This window comes from Lates calcarifer, linkage group LG21 (genome assembly GCF_001640805.2).
Source record: "Lates calcarifer isolate ASB-BC8 linkage group LG21, TLL_Latcal_v3, whole genome shotgun sequence".
Classification (NCBI taxonomy): Eukaryota; Metazoa; Chordata; class Actinopteri; family Centropomidae; genus Lates; species Lates calcarifer.
This window is the reverse complement of record NC_066853.1, coordinates 21,372,968-21,393,015: the sequence shown is the minus strand read 5'-3', so window position 1 is coordinate 21,393,015 and position 20,048 is coordinate 21,372,968. Positions and strand designations below refer to the sequence as shown.

The window sequence follows — 20,048 nt, the reverse complement described above, 5'->3', positions numbered from 1 at the left end:
AAAGTTTAATGCACTGCAGTGTTTTCTATTTAGGAACATACATTCACATTTTAGGTATTTAGCTGTCCCTAACTGAAGACTGTGTCTACTAGTTTCTTGTTTAGCAAATAGAATCACTTACTATTTACTGTATGGTGCACTGTATTGATGGTTCCCACAATGCAGGAAGAAAAGAAGTGTCCATGTACAACACTTTCTGCTAACAATCCCACAATGCAACACTATACCTTTCCAGTGATTGTTTAGTGTCCGGTATCTCAATTTACCTCCCACTACAGAGAAACTATTGAGTGTCTATAATATATATATATGGAGAGGAGAATGAGAGAAGATCAGACGCAGTTGTTAGATCAATGATTAAAGTGATAGCAACCATGTGACAAAATATGGCAATGTCCCCAATTTCAGTCCTGTCCATAAAGGCTCTGATTGGCTCAGTTGTTTTTTCCAATGGGGTAAACAGCCATTTAGAGGAACGACAACAACAAAAAAACAAACAAAAAACAGAGATCAGAGAGGTCCAACCAGTCAAGAGCAAAGGTCAGAGTCACACTACTCTTATAATAAATGAACACAAACAGCGAGAGAAAATTAACAGTGAAAACACACAAGAGCAATAAGAGCAGAGGATCTCAGTGCAAAGAGGCGCAGAGCAATTACAATGTGTGATGATAGGTGACAGTGACAGCTATTCAGCCAATCACATCACAGTGACATGATCCAAGGTAATTGGGGACCTGACACCCACGAATCAGCTGCCTCTCATGTCGTTAGGCACAACATTATGCGTGTACACACACACTCACACACACACACACACACTGAAACTAGCACTAGCGGTTATTTCAGCAGCACTGACATTATGATTTATATATAAACAATGCATCAACTTTTGTAAAGATTTGAATATGGAAAAAGATTTATTAACTCATGCATAGATATTTATCAAATGGCCCTTATATGTGCATGAAATACACATATATGTATATCTTTACAAATCTCATTATTTTTTACCCAAATCCAACACTATAAATGATAAATGATCCTTAAGAGGAGGCGAGCACTTGCTGAGGCATCACAATAGGCTGGTAACTTGTTAGTAATTAATATCTATTTTTTACATACAGATGGATTAAATTATTAATCAGTAAATACAATAAATAATCAATAATTTAATCATTACAATCCAACAGCAACTGCTAGATTGTAATGATTATATGTGTGAATGAATGATCCTAGTGGGTGAAAACAAGGAAGACACTTAGACACTGTTGTTTGTTGTCTCACTGCAACAATTCAAAAAGAGTTAGAAAAGAAAACATTGTGAAGCTTAAGACAATGTGTCAGATAAACACTCAGACACTGTATAAAACTTGAGGAACATATCTCTGCTATTGAACACAATCCACATCTTGACCATGTCAACAATGAAATCTGTGTATCTTGTCAAATATACAGAAAAGCTAGATCAAGGTGTCTCAATTCAGACTCACTGTAAACAGCAAGTGAGCTGACAGTGTGTTAGGTAAGTACATGCACACACACATAAACACACACACACACACACCCATGTACACTGCACACAACACAAGGACACTCAGCCAACCATATACAACACTATACTTGCAAATAATAACAGTCTATTATTATTTGTGTATGGTTCTGTAAATACATTAGGATTACCCCTTCCCTTGCCTGTCAAAATCCACTCCCTTCTTTCTCTCTCTCTCTCTCTCTCTCTCTCTCTCTCTCTCTCTCTCTCTTTCTGCCTGTGTGCAGTTACTGCAGTGGTTTGGTCCTACCTGCTGACTGGGCAAAGCAAATTCTCTCTTTCACCACAGAGGAAGGGAGGAAAAGGGAAAAGAGGCGGAGATGAGAGGAGGCAAAGTGCAAGGGGGAAAGATAACTGGGGGCCACTCGAACAACTTAAACCCCTGCCAACCGGCTGACATTATTCTTAGCACTTAAATGCAGTACTGTTAAATTAAGGTATTGACCCTATACCCTCTGTTAGTATCACAGTTAAGGCTAAAAACAATTATGTAATGGCAAAAATCCAAAACTTGGATCACTTGCAAACTATAAAATGAACTGTGTCTTGGCCAAAAGCTGATCAGTACACAAAAGTAAATGTTCTTGGTCTTAAGTGGAAATAAAATGTGACTGAGTTGTGAGACAGAAGTAAGCTTTTCTTATTTAATTGGGACATTAAAAATGCAGTTGATGATTTTCATATTTATTTAATTAATCTTCACATTATTTGTATATACAAATATAGTATATTTGGACTGATTTGCGCACTGGGTTATACTGCTAGCTTGAAACATAACCAGAATAAATCTAATTTATTCAAATTAAATTTCATGTGAATTTCTTTTTTCAATGGACTGCATGGTGTCGTCATTTATTTTATTCACAGTCATGTATTTGTTTTACCTCCCACTACAGTTTTCATTCTAAATTAGATTTTTTTCTTAAACTTACCTGTCTGCTTAGATAATGGCAAATACAGCAGGTGTGAGGAAAGATTGGCATGATGATAAGCAGTAAAAACTGCAGTAATAGGATCATAAAATGCAGCTTGTCAACAGAGACAAATGATAAGGACAGCAGGAAAGAGTGTGTTATAATGTACATAAACCGAAGAACCTGACTTCTATTCTAACCTTATTTTTGTTAATAATCAGAAACTTGACTGAGCGCATATAACAAATGGTGAACACTGACTGAATGTCAAAGTCAGGCCCCACCCAGCCGTTATTTACCACAACATCTCTGCTTACTGTTTCCCATCAGCCAACCATCCTTTCCCTCTATACTCACTTCTTTCATAATTACTCTTGCGTGCACGCCCCCACGCACACACTTGAACATCAGTCTCCTGCACTGCTCTCCTTTCTCAACGCATGCAAAATTGAAGAGGCCATCGACTGGTGGCTCTGGGGAGCAGGAGAGCAGGACGACAGCCAAGCTCACAGCTAATGGTAGCAAAGTTTGCAGGCAGCTAACACTGCTGTGTTATGTTTTAACTGTGCAGCTACAGCTGCTTGGCCAGACTCAAAACACAACAAATGGTGTGGGGCAGCTTTATTGAAAATAAAGATATGTATGTTTTTTCTGCACAGACAACCGAACTAGTTACCTGATAACATGTCATGCAGATTCTCTGAAACTTGGGTGGTGTCATTTTATGATTTAATTACATGTCAATAATATCCATCGTGATCTAGGTTTCAACAGTGAAAACCACAGCACATATAAATTATTTTCAACATTTACAGTGAAATTATGAGACCAGTCGGTCATCTTGCACTCACACAACATTCATCCTCTTTGACTCACTAGCCTGACTTGCAGTGGGTCACTTGACATACTACGAGCTAATTCTGCTAGCAGTGCTGTTAAATGTGCTTTGTGTTAGGTAGCCGGCCCGAGCATGACAATACTTAGTCCCAAGAGACAGCTACTAGGGGCTAGGCACCGTAAATGTTACAGAAGGGTAACATGCTAAACAAGCATTTCGTGCTGAGGCCACACTGTAGCACTGAAGCGTAATAAGGAGGAGCTCTGGGCTTCTGTTGTACTTACATGGCAGGAACTGATCCTGTATCACTGCTGCTAAGGCCTAGAAACCTGTGTACGTGTGTGTGTGAGTTTGTGTGATAGTATGTGTATGTCAGTGAGTGAGTACATGGGTATGTGTGTGACTAGACAGACAGATAGACAGATACATACTGAGAGAGCGAGTGCAGTGTGGATATGTTTGTGTGTGTGTGTGTGTGAGTGAGTGTATGTGTCCTTGTTGAAGAGTAGACTGGAAGGCGGCTGCTACCTCTAGGCCGCTAAGCCCTGAGTGACATTCAGGTTTTATCCACCAAACACTGCTGTCGCCGTCGCACACTGATGACGCTGCAGCCGTGACAACCTCCCCCCAACAGAACCACTGGCAGCTCATCCTAAATGAAGCTACTGCTGATTGCAGCATCCTGGTGCTTTAGTGAGTAGCATGGGAACACATGCCAGTAAATCAGTGCCTCACAAAAAAGCTCAGATTTAACCCTGGGTCCCCTCACAGGCAGAATCATGAGCGTCAGTCCATCTAATGTACTTTCATTTACTGGTAACACCCATGTGATACTGCCAATATCAGACCAAAACTGGACTTGAAGATATAATCTTTTAGATTTTCATGAAAACTAACTCCCTTTTAGATACTGGCTATGGGCAACATTTTCAGCAATGGCCATTCAATGCATTTACATTCTGTAATTAACTCTCTATATTGTAGGTTTTTCATTGTGTGTGTGTGTGTTTTTGTTTTTTGTTTTTTTTACTTTCTGGGGGTTCAGTCACATGTATTTGTTAACAAGGTTAGCTTTGACAGTGATAGTTAATCAAAAATGCATCTACAACACCAAACAAAATATGGTAATTTTTAGCATTTTTCCTCATCAAATAAGTTTGTATTAATAATTATTAACATGGCGACAATAACCAGTCACAGTGTGCTATTAGATTAAGTGCTGAAGGCAACAGCCTGCACACCTCTAACTCCTCAGCAAGGTAACCAACTTCTGTTTTGTGAAAAACTACTACTGTCAGATCACAGCTGCAATTATTACTGACTGACTACAACAACATGAGTTTGTTTGGCTGCACTGTTAACAGGTATAGCAGCTGCTCCTCTGTCGTATTTCTGAAAAAAAGGAGCCTAGTCTAGTGCCTAGTGTTAGCTGTCACTTGCTGTTACCACGGGAACCATAGGTGTCAACAAATAAACCAGGACTGAAATCTTAAGGATTATTTGTTGTTATGACAATGACTAAAATCACAGTTTTCTCACTGTTGATATTGAAAACTGATAACAAAAGTCATCTATAACATGTCAGGAAACGAAAATCACTTTCTGCTCACTGCCAAAGGAAAGATATAAGGTTAGGTGATAAGATGTCACACAATAAGTTTAACAATACCTATGTGTTTTATATGTGTCTGTGTTTACCTGGAAGCGTAGAATAATGGTCCAGATAAGGCCCAGAGTGAGGCGGTGGTTTCCATCCACAATGTCATGGGAACCAACATTTTCCAGGTGAACCCTCTGTTCTTTGAGGAACTGCAGGGCTTTGTCAACGTTTTCCAGGCAGTGGATCCGCATACGACCCCGAGTAGGCCTCGGCTGGAGGAAGACAGAGGGATGAATTACTGCTTTTGATATCAAAGCCCTTATTATTAGCATTAGCATTAGCATACATATAATATGTAATATATGGATTTTATTTTAGAAAAACAGTTAAAGCAGCATTTGAGGTAAAGCCTTGAGAATTGTTTAGGGACATGTACTTTCTTTCATTTATACCCTTCAGACTACTTAACTGATACAAGGCCCATTATGATTTGTCATTATGTGCATGTGTGTGTTCTCTCACCAGCAGCTCTCCGCTGAGGACCTCCAGCAGTCTGGTAAGCATGTATCCATCTCTCAGGTCGTTGTACAGGTCAGATATGCGACAGGACACTCTGGCCAGATGCGAGTTGACCCACTTGGTAAAAGTCTTCTTCTGCACCGCATCTCGTTCATCTGCAAGAAATAAAGGAATCAACTTTACAATGAAGGGAAGGGGACAGGGAGGAGCAATCCCATTCCTGATAAAACCATAATACAAAAATACACCCACAATATACATAATTATAACAATGTACAATATCAAATGAAATATTATCATTTAGCATTAGCACAGCATTAGCATTTAATCTGAAATTTGTCTTCTGTGTTTTTTGGGAAGAGGATTTTTATTTCCACTTAACTACTGCTTTACCACTAAAACCATGGCCTTGTTATATCAACACACCTACTAATGTTTGTAGTGTGTTTGTCTGTATGGATGTGAATACAAACGTGTGTCAATCTGTGTGTGACCTCTGACCTGCCAGGGCCTTGATGCGGGAGCACTCGAACAGCTTGGAGCTGGTACACTCTGTCTCCCAGAACCCAGAGCTGATTGGTCGGTTGTTGTTGTTGAGCTGGCGCTGGGCATCCGCGTTGTCCAGATCTGGGGAGGCATTAGCCATCGCGCCCGACGCCCTAAAATATACACACACACAGATGCAGGTCACACATGGGCTACAGAACCAGAGGAGACACAAAAACACAGTTGTAGATTTATTAGACTGTGGATCATCAGTAAAAGCAATGATGCTCATTTTCAATGGACAGTTTTGGTTAAAATGCAGTTTCACAAGCTTTACACACACACACTTGGGTATGGACTGAATACTCCTGTGCACAAGCATGTAAAGGCATTTACACATGCAAATACACACACTCCACACACGCTCACACATGCACGGAGGAGTGACAAAGGCGGTGAGGAGGACAGGTGCCATTGCTGTGTTCTTGTCCTATGTAACCATCAAACACATCCCCACAGGTGAAAGGCTGTTCACACTTCATAATTAAACTCTTACTGACTTCACACTCCTCATCAGACACCTTTAAATCCGTATTTAGCCACACAGGTTCACTAAAGCAAATTCATATTCACACAATATGTGCAAACCGCTGCTGCAACATTTCCAATTAAACTGAGAACCAAAATGCACAAATAAAATGACTCACAGCAATAAAACTACTCAGGAGTCCATAAGTAACAGTTCCTTCCTGTTTATGAATGATGCAGCACCTGCCCTTGACATCAGAGCATTTTACAATAGAGAAGCTTAAAATAAAATCTCTCTGATGATTCAAAGGATGGTGGGAGACAAAGTAAAAATTATTTGTCTCTCTCATCTCTCCTGTCTCCTCCATTGACAGCTGACAACCAGACGATAAAAATAACTTCTAAACTTCACCAAGAAATTGCACAGTGCAGGGTGAGAGGGGAAGAATGGAAATGTTCAAAACATCAAAATGATAATGAAAAAACAACAAAAACTAAAACAAAATCTTACTAGAGAGGATGATTTCACCTGGTGTTAACAATATTGTATGCTTCAAGCACTGCACTGTTTCGGGTATCCATTAGAAAATTCAGAGCAGACATAAAAATCAGCAGACTGGGTGAAAATGTAAACTCCTTGCTCTCTCATGCTGGAAAAGCCTGGCAGCTATAAACACAAACTACATTTTCAAAGGTGACTTTCTCACTCTTATGCACATATTCTAGTGGTTTTTCTAACAACGCAACTAATATGGATTAAGCTATGTTACAGGATATATCTGTTTTAGCATTTTACACGCCCTTCCTGATATTCTACTGACCCATCTTTGTTTAAATCCATGAACTTATAATCCTTGGTTGAACAGTATATGTCACATAAATGCAGATAGCGCCCCATACTTGGCAAAGTAAAGATATGGATACTTGTTACTAAAAAGCAGTGGACAGAGTGGAGTATTTAGCCATATGTCAACATATTTTTTTATTTTTTTTGGGGGGGGGGGATTTGTTGTTTGGAACAAATGTGGGTGGACTATGCTGCAGGAGTGTTGACAAGTTTCTATGGATATTTTGTTCTCTATGATGGATGAAAATTTCAACATCCACCTTTCAACCTACAATAGATTTGTGTTTAATACTAAGAATAAAGTCACGTTAAAATGTTTGTCAGTCAATCCTGGTGAATGCAACTGTCATTTTGTTTTTTTCCTCGTCCTCCATCTTTCTTTGTTTAACACACGTGATGGATGGATGGAAAACACATGCAATGGTTTCTCTCGGTAAAGAGCAGATGTGCCCACAGGACATGAAATATACCATTTGGTGCTCTTCTCCAAAGCTGCTTACAATGGGTTGGATATGTGTTTGCATGCATGGTTGGCCCCAGTGGGAATCAAACCCTCATCCTTACAGAGGTTTTTCACATGTAGGCCGAGGGGACTTAACTGATGTGACGAAGGAAGCATCATGCAGCTTCTTATTTATATTTGTAACCCCTGTGACTCAAAAAAGATCAGGAGTGAAACATTGTTTAGACTATAGTGTTGGTCCCTGTTTGTGTTGAGGACCACGTTTTTTTGAGGCAATTTCTTCTTTGGCTCTGGTGTCATATATTATATTTAACAGTAGAAAGACAATTACAGTTGATGATTGCAGGGTTGAAACTTAAAAAATGTATGCCTTTCTTTCACATTCACTGCTTCCACTTTATGTAGAAACCACTGTAGCTGAAAAAAAAATCAAAATAAAAACACACCTTTAGATACAGCAGTATTTCCTCCCTCTGTCAGGTGTTTGTTGGCCTTCTCTTAAAGCACTAAAACCGTTGGCCTTACTACTGCTCACCTCTCTCTGCACCCACTGAGGCTCCTGTCCTTGAAATGCCTCGTAAGATAACACAGAATGAAAAATGTTCTTCCCTCTTTCCCTCTCAGACCCCCCACCCCCCCAGCCTTCTCCCTTCCCCCATCTCTCCCCCATCCCCATCTCTCTCTCTCTCTCTCTCTCTCTCCTACACACACACACACACACACACACACACACACACAATTGCTTGATGGATATCAATCAAACATATTAATGAGACAAATGCACCAGTGCACAATTCACTGAATAAATAAGATTTAATGTGCAATTAATGAAACTGTGCACAGCATGTTGTGTGCTTATACTGCAGGTTTACATTCATTAAAATTGGATCAAAGGATTTCCATGATTATGAGTTTGTGACAGATTGATTAATTAGGAACTCAAGTAAAAGATTAAAAGTGGAAGTGTGATTGAGGCTGCTGCTAAGGGTTTAGGGGTTTCTCTGTCATTTTCTGCCTCAACATTTTTGCTGTAAATCTCTTTGTCTCCCCCTCATCCCACCCCTTTTCTGGCCTCCTCCTCCCTCACCACTGCAACAAAAGTCCAAGCTCACAGTTGTCACTATACCTAAACCCCTGGAAAACAACATAGCCATATCGAGTAAATGTCAGCGTGCCCTGCAAGACAGAGAGAGGAGGGGTAGTTCTGTGCACATGCACTTAGCTGTTCTCCCTGGAGAGAATAACAGCAAAACATTACACTGCTTTCTGTCTGATGATGAGGCAGATAGGACTGCAGCAGAACCCAACAGAGGTGAAAAGTATAAAGTAGAAATCAGTTGAATTTATAGGTTAACTGAATGAATATAATGAAAATAACAGTTTGTTACCAGCTATGGAAATGTGCTAATCCCACTGTGCCGTTCAGTTAGGCAAACAAACAAACCAGTTTTATACAGAAAAAAACTAATGTAATGAGGGTATTGTAAGTAAATCATGTGAATGTAACTGGAGCTAAAAGTAACAACTATAATCTGCCAATTACTTTCTTGATTAATCACTCTATCAAGAAAATGTTGGAAGATAGTAAAAAAAAAAAAAAAAAATACACCAAATTGTCCAAGAGCAAAAAGTGAAATATTAATGTCCTGTTTTGGCTGGCCAACAAAAAGAAGTGACATAAAATTGTGCACATTTGTATCATGGTTTTGGTCTTGGTTTCAGAATCATTACATTTCTACTTTTTGCAAATTTTGCAACTAAAATATCTTAAATATCATAAAATCTAATTTTGAGTGCAGGGGTTTTACTGCACTACTGGCACTAATGGAAATACATATTTCCATTGAGGTGGACAGTCAATCAATCGGTCAACAAACTGAATGGCTTGCAATTGATTATGTGGAACCAAGACCTGTAATGTATCATGATGGATTTTCCAAAATCATTTATTCACTGGTTTATCTGCTATATTTTGTCTGAGTGGAGGAGGTGCAGTATCTTCTTCTGTGTTTGATTTCTCCCTGTATTATTCCTGAATACTGGTGCAAACTGGCAGTTCTAGGAAAAAGGCTTTTTTTTTCTTTGATGCTGAAGAAATGACAGCAAAACCCAACATTTCCTCTTAAACATCACCGAAACAGTGTCTGCTATCAAACTCCCTTGCAGCTGTACTGAAAATATCTCACTGCGACTTGGTCTATTTAGTTTTTAAGTCTCAGATGAGTGGCAGCTGATGGTGTGATCTCAGATGCTGCAAATGAACCAGCCCCACGTTTAACCTCTCTAAATCCCTGTACATTTTTCACCCGTATCCTCCGTGTGACAAAATCCTTTGCCAGCATTTCCCCTCAGAGTATGTGAGAGCCAAAACCAAGGTTGGTTGCACACAATCCCACTGCAGACTGAAGTGACTGATATTACAAACCATGAAGTCAGCAAAGGTTCACCCAGAAACACTCCTGCCACAGAGAGACGGGAGAATAAAACAAGGGAAGTTTATCTGAGGATGGTAGAGTTATATCTTTAACCATATCACTGTTTCAGCTGTCAGCAGACTGACAGAAAGAGAGACTTGAAGTAGAGACCTTATGTATAAGAACAGACCACAAAAGACATGTGTGATATCACATAATGTGTAATGTCACTGTTACACATGACCAACAAACACAACATGTATCAAAACCCATCAGTGGATTACAGAAGAGAGACAATAGCTGTAGCACAACAGCAAGTCCACATCAATCAAACTGCCACACTGTCATGTCTGTCAAAATACTGTGTGTGTGTGTGTGTGTGTGTGTGTGTGTGTGTGTGTTTGTGTGTGTATGTCCTCTGCTCTCCTTGCCGTGATCCTCGCCTAACCTCAACCACCTGGTGTCTTTCAATCAATCAGACTCACAGCTCGCACGACTGCTCTGATGTGTATCTGTGTGTGCTTGTGTGTGTGTGTTATCACCTTTATTCTAATAATCAGACTCAGCTGTTGAGGAATCAGCCAGCCCCCAGCAAGGGAGTCAACACTACTAAGAGGCAAACATGCTACACACACACACACACACACACACACACAGAGAGAGAGAGAGAGAGAGAGAGAGAGAGACTCCTGGCTATCCATTTTCTGCTCTATAAGTAACAGCAGCAGTGAGATGCTTCATGATTTGCCTCCAGAGCCTGAGCACAATCTGAAGGAAATCTCAGATGATGGAGATAAAGCCAAAGAAAAAAAGTGACCACACAGTGACCCCAGTTTGATTTCACTTTTTCTGTTTTACTGTTGACCCCAGTGAAAAACAATCATAAAGGCATATTCCAGCTATTTTTGTACAACACTACTGTAATATTGGTCAAAATCAAACAAGCAGAGGCTGAGATGTCCTGACTTTTAGTGACCAGTACGAATCAAGCTCCAAAAATGCTGGGCCCTACAATTTCCAAAACACAAGTCCTTCATCATTCATTTTGCCGTCCCTTCTTATTGTTGACGTGAAGTGGCACAGGCAGTGGGGGATGGACAGGCACACCAGAGGGTGGAGTTAAAAAAAGAACAAAAAAAAAAGGTGACTTTAAAGGGGTGGAAAACTGCGGTAACAAATCACATTTAACACCGGTTATGTATTTATTGTGATAAATGTAACATTTAGAGCTCAAATAAAAATCCAATAAACTGCTGCATATGTTCCTGCACAGTTCAAAACTGCAACAAACACGGAAGCAAACCATAAACTGTATTTGGACTGACAAGAGGATGGATCATAATCTGTCTTCATCATAGTTTATTTAATATTTTTATTATTAATTTATTTAGAAGCTAAGGCACTGCTCATCTTTGCGCTTCAGTGAGTCAGATGCAATTCAGGACATGTATGACTGACAAAATGCTGCACTGCCTAGTTGTCCAACTATAAGAACTATAGACAGAAAACAGCAGCAACAACCTAAACATGATAACACACAACAAATCTTCACTACCTTAAATAGACACTTACCTTGGTAAAACAAGGTAAAATAAGTGTATACTGTATGTATGCAAATCAACTGTAGAACTTTAGAAAACAACTGGAAACATACAGTGTTGTTATCGTGGGTCTCAGTTTACTTGCTTTTCAAAGGTTTTCAAGTACAGCTTCTTGACTTCAGTGTCAAAAATAAAGTGCTGAGTAATGCTGCTGCCCTCACAGCAGCCAGTATGTGAAGCTGGTCAGTAATCAACACCTAAAACCACAAAGCTGCACTAAAATGCAAGTAATGGGAGTAAAGCTGCTACTGAATGCTTTTGTTTTGTCTAGTCCATTTATACTGCTCATAAATGTAAATATGATCTGTGAATATTGTTCATTATTAATGACGTCAGCAGAGCAGTATCTTGTTTCATGGTGTGTTCGTTAAATCTGCTGAGATTATTCATTTTGCTGTAAAGATACGATATCTAAGATCATTTTTGCAGCATTTAAAGGGAATAAACAAAGATGATCTTAGCACTGAACAACTATAGTTGGCAAACACTAAACCTGGTCTCAAAAAATAGGGGAAACAGCAGCAGGAACACAGGATGAGGATAAAGGTTGTTTCTGGGCCTTTTTGTACTGAAAAGGAAACTGGTTCTGGTTCTGAGGTTTAACTCCACAGGATTATAGAGTTTACATGTTTCAGTCAGTCCAGGAACCAGAGTCTACGGTTCCAACACTGAAGGATCAAACATTCAAACAGCAGCAGCCTCTCTGATCTCTCCATGGAGCTGGAAGAAAGAGCAGGAATCACCTCTGTGTATGTGTGTGTGTATGTGTGTTGTGTAATCTCTTGAACATCCCACATACAATGAATGTGTGAGATCATGATAGATACAGTGGAAAAACACTAATTCTAAACACGTGTCTGGTAAAACTTTAGACCCCTTTAGTGACATTTTCTCAAACAAGTACCTAACTACGAATCCAACAACTTTTTGGACAAACATTTGGTACTTTTCAATAGTACAGTCAGCAGTGTCACCCCTGCGAGCATGAGGTCGGGCTTTCCCTCCATAGGCACACCTCTCCGTGCATCTCAACAACTGATTGCACACAAACTGACATAGATGACATAGCACCAGATGTCTTCTCATCTCTCACTTTTAGGACAGGATCTAGATCATCCGAGGCATCATTTTTTTCCTCCAGGTAGACCTCAAACCTCACCTCATCGTAGTTTATAGGACAGCATCTAAAAAGAAATCTTCTCTATTCAGGGTCGCCATCTTTGTTTCGCCCCCAGGTGGTTTGAACGTGTTTGTGTGACTCTACTCAAGCTCTGTCACTACTCTTTTAGCTGTTCTCTTTACTTTGAAGTTTCATAAGCCAGAGTCTTACCTGTCTGTCTTAGTGGCACAGCTGTAAGAGACTGCAGCTCAGCCTTTCTTGCACATCACTGTGTATTCTGACATTTCCATGTGGTATTATTAATACTTACAGCAATATTACAGGACAGAAACACAAACTTTTCTGTTTTGCAGCATGACTTTAGAGGTGTATGTTGGGGCAACAACTAATGATTCTCATTAGCCATTAATCTTTCAAGTATATTGTAAGTTATTTCAACAGTCTCACAGAGGCCAAGATAACACCTTCAAATTAGTGTTCAACCAACAATTGTATAAAACAAGGGAAAAGGAGCAATTCCATGTATTTGAGAAGAAGAAATGAGATAATATTTACATTGTATTTTGGCTTGATAAAAAAATGATTATGGTTATCAAATTATCACTGATTAATCTTCTATTGATTTCAATCAATGACACAGTAGTGTCAGCACTATTGTTCATACTGTATATGTGTGTGTGTGTGTGTAGATATGTCAGTCGTTATGCTTTCTCCTCTAAACCACTCAGTGTTATTATTGCCCTCTCCCCCCAGCTATGCTGTTGCTGTTGGTAACCACAATAAATCACTGTTACACCAATGGTGTAATGAAAGCGTCAGCCCACCGCCCCCCTGCTCTCTCCTTTTATTATCCTTCACACTTTTTAAACTGTCCTCTCCCTCTATTCCCACTCCTCCCTCTGTCCTCACCTCCCATCCTCTTTGTCTGGCCTCCACAACTTGTATTTTGGCTATTAGCACTTGGCATGATGCCTCCATACTACCAAAGAGTGACAATACTCTAATCTTTTCAGTACATGCAATGCTAACATCAGGCGCCCTTGAAACAAGCACTTAACCATGAAAATACTGTAATGAAGCTGTTCAGTCAACATCACTATTATGTTCATTGGCTGAGGACTGCTGGTCACAGGAAGCTAACAGTTGTTACTGTATAAAACTGTGTGACTATGAAAATGGGTGGTGGTGAAGAACAAATGTGGCAAAAACTTTTCACAATGTTTTGGTTTTTACGGGTCCTAAGCTCCCAAATACTGTAGATGTACACCTGAAAATCAAACCGCAGATGCTACAAATTTAAACCAAAAATCAATTTCAGGTTTTAGAAACTAATGGGATTGTAATAATAAGTAAAATATATATAATATGTGTATTTTATGATCTTGTGTTAACCTCCAAAAAACAAGTTACTCAGTCCAAGATCCACACTTTGAGGAAACACTCATGAGGACATTTCAATTAACTTAAGGCATTTTCTGGACTGGATGAACTTTTTCAAAGTTCTAAGAACTGATGGAGGACCATCCCCTCTGTCACTGTACACTGTACGTTTGGTCCAGACTTATATGTAGGTTGATTGGTTGAACATGAGCCAACACAGCACCAGCAACCGCTCATAAGGGTTCATAACCTCTAAAAAATGGAACCAAACATGGACAAATTGATCGACAACAAAGTCCAGGCTTTACTGAGTGTATGTGCAACGGGAGAAGTACAACACAGTTTGGACCTTGGGAGAGATGAGAACAAATGGCTGGATGACACATCACTACTTCCTCCCTGTACAAAAATTAAGCCAAAATATCCTGGATCAGAAAAATGAACACAGAGAAGATCTAGCTAAAATGACTATTTTCAGGAAAAATTTAACTGATGTGCTTTGATTTTTTCGTTTAGCCCTTAACCTCCCCACTAACATGGAGTGTGGAGAGTTTATGACCTATTCTACAGCCAGCCACCATGAGGAAATATTGAGATATTTTGGCCTCGCTTTTGGGGAGCTGTCATGTCATCCATCTTTAGATACAATCATTGTTAAAAACAAATGAATCCCTCACTTTTTCCTCACACACTTCCTGTATAACTCCCACTCTAAGATGAATTCCTCAGACATGATAACGATTTAAGTGATGATGTTCTATTGGTTTTTATCCCCCTGAGCATATTGCTGGACTAATGATCCAAGAATAGTCTAATGTAGATCACAAAGGTCCCACTGTCCATCTCTTTTGATTTAGAGGTTAGATGTAGCGACAGACAGAGAGTGAGAGAGGCAGAAATAATCAAAAGACATAGAGAGAAATGTGTAAGATAGGAGGCTACAGAGAGAGAAAAATAGACAGAGAGGTCATAGAAAGGAGATGTTACAGAGAACAGGAAGGCTGACACAGCGAAAGAGAGATAAAATAGAGAGAACTGGGGAAAAAGACAGAAAACAAAGGAGAAAAACAGAGATGGGCATATCACCAGAAAGATGAAGAAAGAGAGAAAGGAGAGAGAGACAGCTGCCAGAGTTAATCAGTCAGTGGCAGCAGCTCTGTGTCTCTGTTTCTCTGAGGCTTAATAGAGACCAGGCCCTCAGTGTACACACCCACACCCACACAAGTCCTCATCAATACTGTCACACACACATCAAAATATCTTGGGGACATTTAGCATGACCTCTGCTATCTAGCTAATATGTGATCTGTCTATTGAGAATTGTGAGGAGCAATTTCTGTTGACTGATCTGATAATCAACTTAGCATCATTTAAATTCTCTTTGGAGGGTCTGAAGAAAGTTAAAGAAACCATATTATTCTCCATGACAACAACAGTCATCTAATGTACTTTCCCTGATACAAAGAAATCTTTTTAAATATATATTCTGTGAAGAGATAAATGTATGTTCAAATGTAAAACAGGGTGTGCTGCCCTGACCCATATCTTATGAGGCCCCGTGGTTCTTACTGTATGTCAGTATGACCACTAACCCTTTTCTGTATATAATAATTACATGGTGTATTAACTAAACTGATGATTGATGTTATACATCATACATCAGGCCAAAAACTGTGAATCATGTGCAGCTTCAACTGCAAAGGATGGTGTTGTAAGAGACATCCTAAATATGGAACAAAACTTTGGAGAACTGTCTGACTGTCTCAGAGAGTTATGATGAGGTGATGACGATGGTACGTGTTAAAAGTGGTTGCTACTACACTGTATGCAGAGCCTGTGAACCACCATCTAGCATGATGGAGTATATTGTTCACTGTTTTGCTGTGCTTCTATGTTTCTGTTCTTACTGTTCATCTAACTCTGTTTTCTGCTTTGCTGCCTTTTGTGTGTGTGTGTGTGTGTGTGTGTGGTGAAGTTTGTTCCTCCTGTGCTGTGTTTCTGAATGGTCTGTGAAAAATGTATACATTTAGATGTATTCATTCACTGTTAGCCACAAACAAAGATTAAAATGTACACTGAATGCCTTTAGGCTGCTTCTCAGTAAATGTCCTGTATAGGGCTGCAATGAATTTGATAAAGTTTTAGAAAGTTGACACTTATATTTAGTGTGACAGCGTGAGCTGCTCTCTGAGAACCTAAGCTAACCTTGAATTTAACCATTATTCTGCCCTTAACATAACCTGAGGATTTAGCTCAAACTCTATCCAGAATGTCCTCACTTTGCAAAAACATCTGAAACCTGAATCGATCTTACAGGGATGGAGGCTGTCTCTTTCACACAAACACACACACACACACAGGCAAGATCCTTCACTGTGACGTCACACAGTACGCACTTTACACACTGCACTGAGTCACTTCCACTCACTTCAACTCAGCAGAGTGAAACAACATCTGTAAGCAAGAGCAGCAGCCGACGCCCAGTTCTGAGACAGCAAGACCACAAGTCTTAATCAAAACAGTCACCTTCTGGTCTGATAAACAACAGAGGAGCAGCAGAGAGCTTCAGTGTCCAGGAGAGGCTGTCTATCATCCAGACAAGACAGGGACAACACCAAGAGGAGTGTCAAAAAGAACTCTATACTGTGATGGAGCTGAGCAGTAAATTGTACTGTTGGGTTTCTCTCAATAATGTTGTAAGGTCTTCACTTTACTCTGTAAAGTGCTTTGAGATAATGTATGTTGAAATATGGCACTATACAAATAAAATGGAACTGAACTGAAATTCAATGTGAGATACACAATATACACCAATTATATTATACTATACTGCACTATATATCTATACACATACATACACAGTGCATAGTATAGCATTAAGCACTATAAAAGTTACTATAATTACTGTACTCTACTGTACTAATTAGGACCAGATGTCACAACATATAATACATAAGTAATATTATATATATACTATATATAATAATATTTCTAACAGTTTTAACATGGGGTGTTAACGTGAACAAAATACTGAATATGTCAAAGATTTATTCTTGTATTATATAAATATCAGTGATACTAGACAAGATGTAATACTACAAAGTGTAATAGATTCACAATAAAGCAAACTGCTGAGCAGTACAGACACACTACAACCCCCTCTAGGTGTGTTGCAGAAATTGTTTAGTAATACAATAATACTTCCATAAAGTACATATATGCACCATATGAACCTCAAGAGGAAAATCAACATGAGAAAATCAAACTGCCTCAATAAACTGACTTACCAGCAGCATTGTTAGCTGTTTGCTATTATCCATGATGAAATGACTGAACTAGATGAAAAAAATAATACAGCTGATGCTCATTGTGACTGCCTTTAAAAAGAGCACCTTGTTTTTCACTTTTCTTTCCTGTTGACCACCATCAAACTAACCTGCACCTGCCTGCACATCTCTGTAGCTCTCCACAGCAGCTCTAGATTATTTACCAGAAATAGCCTCCATATCCAATAGCCAGTGATGAGTCTCAATGCAAAACGGAGGCTGTAGTTACTTTTCACTGCAGCTGTGATCAAACAGACCACATTACGACTTGACAGGCTACAGTGCATCTGCTCCTTGTGTTTCTAAAGCGAGCTGTGCTGCTGTTGGCCTTGTCTTACTAAAGCACACAAATAATCTGAATGAATTTACCCCTAGAGAACAGCAAAACCCAGTCACGATTTAGGAATGTGACTCCACAAGGGGCAGAAATGTCAATAATATGAAGTCACATAGTGAGACACACTATAACTTCCTGCAGGGATATATAGCATTTACTGTTGAGATTTATCGCTTCGAAAGTTATGTTGCTAGTTGCATTTGGGACACAATTTGCCAGGAAACAACAGACGACAACGCACCTAACAGCAATTTAAAGTTATTCATTATAGAGGAGCCTAAATTGAGTCGATGTAACGTGTCACAACCTACCACAGCCCGTACACTAGGCCGCTATTCTGCACCTTAACCCATTTATCCTTTCAAATTAAACAACAAGCTCTGGCAGGCACCATAAACACTTTTCCAGGCATGCATCATGTAGCACATGTAGGTGAAAAAAGACAAGAAACAGCGCGTCCCCCCACCGGATCACTGCGGTACCCTGCACCCAAATGCAGGCCGGCGTCCCTGCAAAAAAAAAAGGAAAAAACACCATGCACCTCGACTCCTTGCTCTCACACAGGGAATGACAAAATGAAACGACATCCCATGGAGAAAGGAGGCATCCTGTCGTCATTCTATCGGCCTTACCTTCAGCCTCAGTGTCAGTTTTTTGGGGTTGGTTTTGTCCTCCTCTTATACCAAGACGTCGTTGGACTGAATCGATGAAGAGAGCGCTTCATCAATGGAGGAGACGGACGCTCCGCTTTTATTCCAGCTGGGTCTTCCCTAGATTAGTCCTTATAAGAAAAAGGAAGCGGTTTGTCTAGGGGCAATTACAGAAGCAGTCCGAGGTGTCTGTAACGTGGAAATACAATGCCTTGGCGCATAGGAAGGGCGCTGCGTGCCTGCAGCGGTGACCGCCGGCCGGGAGATGCTGTCGGTGCTGAGGATGTGAGCCGGTGGAGGGTGGTGATGATATCCATAGAGGTCCCCGTTTCCACCTGACACAACCTCTCCTTCCTCCTCCTCCTCCTCCTCTCCGCTGGTGATGCTGGAGAGAAATATCAGCATCAGTGCGGCGAGCAGAGAGAGAGGGAAGGAGAGAGAGAGAGAGAGAGAGAGAGAGAGAGGCTGTCAGCGATAAATTTCAGCAAGAAGCCACAAGAGGCCGTGTTTTACAGTCATTTTACAGCAGCAAACGTGGATTAAAGACGAAAAAAAAAATCAAATGTTCGCTGTGTTCAAATCTCATTGTTCTACAAGAGCTATAAAGAAGAAAATAAACACACCGTGTTTGAATCGTATCCCGTGTTTAAGTGTGTTAGTAAGCACTTCCAGTAAATGTGTAGATCACCATAAAGTTACTAATAATTAAAATTCTCCTGTTTTCAAGTGCTGTTCTTCTTGAACTTCTACTTACATTACATACTGTTGTATGGAAATTACATACGCATGGTTGAATTTTGAAGTGAAAAATAGCTGATACAACCCCTGCAGTAAACAGACAATAAAAATATTCTGTCTTAAAGGGAGAAATAGAAAAAAAAATCAAAAGTTATTGTGGTGTTCTGGCTTTTGCATATAACTGTAAAATAAGCTAATTGTACAATTACTCTCAGCTGGTGCACATAGCCACAGGTGTACTTGATATATACTAATTTTTGCCCACCAACAGTGATGACTGCCAGAGATGTAGCCAGAATTTAAAAAGAAAAAAATACTGAGTCAATGAGTCCCAGTCCTGGAGATGCCACTGTTGTCATGCTTAAGGACACTTTGACATGTGATCAGGAGGAGCTAGAAATCAAATGGTCCCCATCAACACAAGGTCTCTTCCAGTTAGTCCATGTCCTCACATTTTACATCAATAGTCAGTAAAACTTGTTAAAGCCGCAAGCAAACAATTATTCAAATGTTTGTGTTGAATTGGAACATACAGAGTCAATACATCTATACAAATATTACATCTGAGTTTGGGACTTTGGGAGTTTAGTCCCTTATGAAATATTTTTTTGCAGTTAAGAGTCTTCACCAGAACATGACAGGGACCTCACAGCCCTGGTCTAGTGTACAAATGTTTTCAATGGGGGAAAAAAAAAAGAGGGGGAGTGGAAGAGCTAAGTGCACTTGAGACCTCTC

At 39.8% G+C, this 20,048-nt stretch overlaps 1 protein-coding gene across 1 annotated transcript in view; it reads right to left on the bottom strand.

Moving 5' to 3' along the window:
* The window catches only part of LOC108876139 (spectrin beta chain, non-erythrocytic 4), a 79,184-nt gene extending 60,195 nt beyond the window's left edge, over positions 1-18,989 (bottom strand). Inside the window, exons 1-4 of the mRNA XM_018665475.2 lie at positions 18,558-18,989; positions 5,925-6,082; positions 5,427-5,578; positions 5,003-5,176 (exon numbers count right to left, since the gene is read on the bottom strand). Of these exons, the coding sequence (XP_018520991.1) occupies positions 5,003-5,176; positions 5,427-5,578; positions 5,925-6,069 (471 nt within the window). The 5' untranslated portion in view covers positions 6,070-6,082; positions 18,558-18,989. The remainder of the gene's footprint in view (positions 1-5,002; positions 5,177-5,426; positions 5,579-5,924; positions 6,083-18,557) is intronic.
* Positions 18,990-20,048: the final 1,059 nt, after the last annotated feature.